This window comes from Olea europaea, unplaced genomic scaffold (assembly GCF_002742605.1).
Source record: "Olea europaea var. sylvestris unplaced genomic scaffold, O_europaea_v1 scaffold2830, whole genome shotgun sequence".
Classification (NCBI taxonomy): Eukaryota; Viridiplantae; Streptophyta; class Magnoliopsida; order Lamiales; family Oleaceae; genus Olea; species Olea europaea.
The window spans coordinates 56,605-62,137 of record NW_019246807.1 but is presented as its reverse complement, the minus strand read 5'-3'; the positions used below and the strand labels follow the sequence as shown (position 1 = coordinate 62,137).

Below are 5,533 nucleotides of genomic sequence, written 5' to 3'. Positions count from 1 at the left end.
ACTATTTGAATAATTCACTCTCATTCTCTTTATTTCTTTTTCAGGTCAAATCTTTTCAAGAAATTCTCAAAAGTTGATCACATGATACCACGTTATTTTTTTGTCATCAACGCACTAAAACATGTCAACACTACTATTAGGCCTTTCCATCGAGGCCCCACGAGCCTACGTGGCATCCCATGAGAAGATGGACAAGGCACCTCTTCGATGTGGTGAATCAGAGAGTTAAAGCTCTTACATGAAGCATTGCAACTTGAAGGTTTGGTCCGAAGCTTGTACGTGACCCATTTTCCTTGAAGATCTCCTAATTAATAGAATTTTATTCGAATAACTGCTTGACCCATGTAACGAGTAATATGTCAAAACCTTGACACCATAGGTTGTAAAACGACTACTCCCTTTAAAAGCGTTAAATGCGTCACATGCTAGTGATGTCAAACCCACCCTTAGTGTATTGAATTTTGAGTGACAAAAACATCTTGAATAGTATAAGCAAAGACCATTTGATACAAAATCAGCCCTCTTTTGTGAGGATAAATCAAAATTTTAATAAATTTTAGGAAAGATTGCAACCACTGTACCGAACCTTTCAATTTTAAATAGACTTCACCCAGTCTTTCATTTTGTTGCACCCACAATACCAAACATTTCAAAAACTCGTATATAGAGTCCAAATGGACAGTTTCTATTAATTTGACCATTAGTTGATTTAAGAAATTGATTTTGAACAATTTTAAAGGGGTAGAATGATAAATTTGAATTAAAATAAATCAAAAAATCAAGAATTAAAAAAAGCTAGCCCCAACTTCCCAAAAGAGTACCGTTCACCATCTCCTTCACGCCCACCCAAATTAACCCACCACCACAATCGCCCTAGTCGATGCACTGGGTGTCGCATCCACCACATCTTATCATAAATTTCATCATCCCAAATCACAAAATCATTATCAAACCAATCAAGGAACCATTTTTTCCCATAAAAAACTTCAAGTCAATGTAATCTATGGTGGGGCCAAAACACACCTTATGGCCACACCCACAATCTCAGACCTCCACGGGTAAACTCCTTCACCACAGGCGCTCAATATGATGGTGATGATTGAACAAAATACGGCCAAAACATCAATAATTTTTTGGGATTTCACATCCAACAAGTGCGAACAAGGGCTTTCATCCAACTAATGGTTTTCCCTTTTGTTGAACCCACAAATTCACATACGAGAACTCATATTCATACTCAGATGACTATGGGCACACAATTAATTGGTCCAATTGCCTCGCAATTTGATCCCTGAACTAGCAACTTAGCGATTTCGTCAATTGCAATTGACAGTCAAAATATCGTTCTCCATCCAGTGTGATCCATCGATGCCTTAAAAGGACCTTCCATTGCTTCGTGAGAGCTGAAATGCTACCTAGCAATGGCTCGATTAATCACATTGGCTTGAAAAGAGATAATAAATATGGGGTGGGTTAATTTAGAGTCGGGGATGGGGTGATGGATAGTACCTTTTTTTTATTTGTTAGGGAGTGGGGTTGGGGTTGGCCCTTTTATTATTTTTTCTGTTTGTTTGTTTATTTATTTATTTATTTTATTTTAACTCAAAGTTCCCATTTTGTTTTTTTTTTTTTTCAAATTGGTCAAAACCAAATTTTTGAGTCAACTAACGGTCAGATCAACATAAATCATCTATTTTGACTCCAGGTACAAGTTTTTGAAAGGTTTGGTACCGTGGTGCTACAAAATGAATGTTTTGACAAAGCTACTTAAAATTGTAATGTTTGGTATTGTGGTTGCAATTTTTCTTTAATTTTAATAAAAGTTGACCAAATATATGATTGAAAAATTTTGGATATAATTTAGTCCTTGTTTGAACCACATTATTTTAATAGAAATGTATTTTTGAATAATGTATTGATGGAAAACGTGTCGTTAAAATTTGTTTGTAATATTATTTTATTGAAAAATATGTGATTGAAATTATGTTAAAATATTGTTTAAAAATATATTTTTTTCTAATTAAAGTAGATCATAGAGGGCTTTAATCTAAGTTTTTAGGAAAAAGAAAGTTGAGTTGAATCGGCACCGCGTTAAGTTTTGCGTTTGGCAAGCCCACAAAAGCAACAACCAGCAATTCACCGGAAAATAGGCACTGCGAGGCGGCGCCCGCCGCAGCACCGCCCTGACAAATCAAAATCAAATGGCCGTCTCAATTTCCTCATACCGGAGGCTCATCTCTTCTCTTTCCCTAACACCTCTGCCACTCCTACGCCGGGAATTCAGATCAGACGCAGCGCTGGAAGCTCTAAGCAAGGCATCGGAAGCAAAGACCCCAAACGTAGTCTTGTACAATTACCCCTCTTTCTCCGGCGCGTTTTCAGCTCTCTTTGCTCACATTTACCACTCTCGGCTGAACCTCCCTTGCATCATATTGCCTTTCTCTTCCGTGGAACCCTTCAGGTTTTCACTCTCATAGTTATACATTTACTTGTCGATGTCTGCAATATAACATTTTCTATATATGCATGCTGTATAGATTCTGTGTTTTTGTTATTATTGAATTTTCACGAGTTTCTTTTGAGAAATACCAACAAGACAAGGCTTTCCTGTTTCGTTCGGTTTCATTGGTTTAAACATTTTGCCCCTTCAATTCTTTGTAGCAGCTGTGTATTACTGCATTGAAATCCGTAATCCTCCCTCTCTGCTGCTAATAGCTCTCCATCAAATTTCTCCAAATGGAGCTAATTGATTCAAAACTTGTAACTTTACAATTCATGTGGATACCTATTACCAGAGTTCTATACAAGAGACTATTTTTACACTTTGCTCATGGACATCTCCTGTCATGCTTGCGATGTCTATACTAGTGTGCCAAATTAAGTTCATTTCTTTTTTTGCATGAATTTCATTGGAAAATACTGGATTGGCTGACGTAAACAAGATTTCTCAAAATATAAGAAGCATAGTTTTGAGTCTACAGTTATCAATGAAAAGGAGCTCCACTAACATTATCAGTCTTCCATTTAAGTTAACAATTCATAAAATTTAGAGTTATATGACCTCCTTATTCGTTCCAGAGTTACCAAATAATATTTCAAATTTCGTCCATTTCACTTTCTCAAATTCAGTTTTTCCTTTTGCCATAGGATCGAAGATGTATCTATTGAAGGATTGGAGAAATGCTACTTCCTAGATTGTATTGGTCCGAAAGGGTTTGCTGTGGAGCTTTCCAGACGAACCTCATGCACGTATGCAATTCTTGAAGTTCGTTTTCAAATAAGCAATATTATTTTCTTCTTCAAAGAAATTTGGAATATGTAGTGGTTGAATCACCAAATTAGAATTTATTGTTATTAGAGTATTTGGATTTGATCATCGGAAATCAGTGCATGCCATAATACCATCTAGCAAAGAGTGTGATGCAAAGCTTGTGTTTCATGTCAATCTGGAGAAGAGTAGCTCTACTGCTGTATATGAATATTTCTCCGCAAAACTTTCCAAAACTGGGTTTGATAATGTAAGTGTCAGTTCTAGTAAATCATATTTTAGTCATATCAGTTATAGTGGTGTAAGTGATGTTGTCTGATTCATTATGGATGTGACCTATGCTGAAATTTATGTTTGTTTATAATCAATTTGTGATAGAAAGAAACTACGACCTTGCTAAACCATAAAGATCAAGATCATGTGGAGATGATTCTCAAATATATTGAAGATGGAGATCTTCGCAAGTGGAATTTACCAGATACTAAAGCATTTAATCTTGGACTCCATGAATGGCGCTCAAAGTTAAACTGCATCAGTAATTCAGGCTTGTACGAGCAGGTTGAAGCTGAATCTAACTTGCATTATTTGCATACCATAACTTTCTTAAACAGTACTCCGGAAGGGTTTTTTAAGTGAATTTGTTAGCCGGGGAAACATAATATCATAGATAATCATAATAATATGGCACCTTATAATTTACTTATAATGAGTGTCAATGGCGAAATTGACTCCCTCTTCTCTCAAATAAAATGAAAAGCTTCAATGCCCTCCACAATTGAACTGTTATATTTGAGATCACATTTACTTAAATTGGTCAGTTGTCCATGTAAACAGTTGATGGAGATACATGTGGACGATCTAATCACAAAGGGGAAGACCTATCTCTCGTGTCGGCAGAATGCTGCAAATAAATTTCTGGATAAAGTTTTTAGAGTCCGCTTGGGTAGAGGACTTTATGGGGAGTGTTTGGTAAAATGCTTTTACCATCTTTCAACAATTTAAGTTATGGTCCCTTAATATTTTAATACTGAATTCCATTGTGAATGTTGATACTGGTGTTTGTCCATTTTATTTGTTTAGGGTGTTAGAGCTGATGGGAATTCAGATTTAAGTGATGAAATGGGTAAGGAACTCAGCCGAAGGAGTGCTGCAGCTGGATTAAGGTGGTTTTCTTTAGTTGTTGTCATTCTTAGGTTATTATGTGATGTGCTTCTTTAGTAATTTTTTGTATTGTGATCTCTCCATAGCATAAAAACATTTGTCTTTGCTGATGCTGAGAATGAGATTGGTTTTTAGTCAATGACATGATATTAGCCATTGACCTGAGCCATTACCTTGATTACTGATAATATCATAATGTCGTTACACTAATATTATGGGTAACCTCATATGATACTGGACAGCAAAAGGTCTCATTCTGTTTGAGAGACTTGCTTAATTACTATTTGTCTTAGACATGCCAAGCCACGTTTTTCAACCTTACCATAGGCTTATCTAAACTTGCAATCTTAAAAAGTAATTTTTGTGGCATAGCAATTTTGACAGATCCATAAGATGAAAAAACTTTTCGGAAAATTCAAGTAAAACTAGACGCTTTTGTTCGAGAAACTTCCTATTTACTACAGGGAATACTCTCTAAATTTTGTATTAATTATATTTTCTCTCTTATTGCACTGGTATTGGCTGCTTTATGCATGAACTTACATTGAACTTATACTTTTTTGAGTTATCTTAGGTGTTCATATCAAATTCACTTTGTTGATTTGACTGCAATATACTAATTAATCTGTTTGTTAGGCTGCGAAACTACGTCTCAAATGAGATGACTTGTTTTGTTTACTTGACTTAAATTGAAGTAAGGGGAAAAAAAAAGATCTCCATATCAAGAAATGGAACTGAGAAACACCTTTTGGTTTCATGAGCAAAAGTTCATTTAAAGAAAATATTATTAATGGTCGCTTGCTCTGACTGTATAAAGATGTTGGATTATTACGAACCTACCTCTAGACACTCAAAATGCATGGTTAAGATATTGGTTAATGAATTTTAATCATCACAATAGGAAATTAATTTTCTCTTGAAGATTAAAATCATGTAAATAAGGATTTAATTGACCTTGAGATCATTGGATTATAAAATCCTCACATATATAGAAAGGGGAGATGATAACCTTTTGAAGGAATTATTAATGGCCTAGTCAATTGCTTCCTCCCTTAGATCTTCTCCCTTGTTCTCCACTAGGTGTTATTCCTTTTGGGGAATGTG

The 5,533-nt window shown here is 35.4% G+C and overlaps 1 protein-coding gene across 2 annotated transcripts; it reads left to right on the top strand.

Annotated features, from left to right (window-relative positions):
* The first annotated feature begins 2,058 nt into the window (after window positions 1–2,058).
* LOC111384058 lies at window positions 2,059–5,487 on the top strand. Of its 2 annotated transcripts, none has more exons than XM_023008275.1 (6): window positions 2,059–2,461; window positions 3,148–3,249; window positions 3,359–3,518; window positions 3,650–3,826; window positions 4,103–4,237; window positions 4,349–5,487. In XM_023008275.1, exons 1-6 carry the CDS (start codon window positions 2,202–2,204, stop codon window positions 4,484–4,486), a joined length of 972 nt encoding a protein of 323 aa, XP_022864043.1. In that variant the 5' UTR covers window positions 2,059–2,201; the 3' UTR covers window positions 4,487–5,487. The 2 variants fall into 2 exon arrangements, with proteins under 2 accessions (XP_022864043.1, XP_022864042.1); XM_023008274.1 differs by having other exon boundaries at window positions 3,647–3,826.
* Window positions 5,488–5,533: the final 46 nt, after the last annotated feature.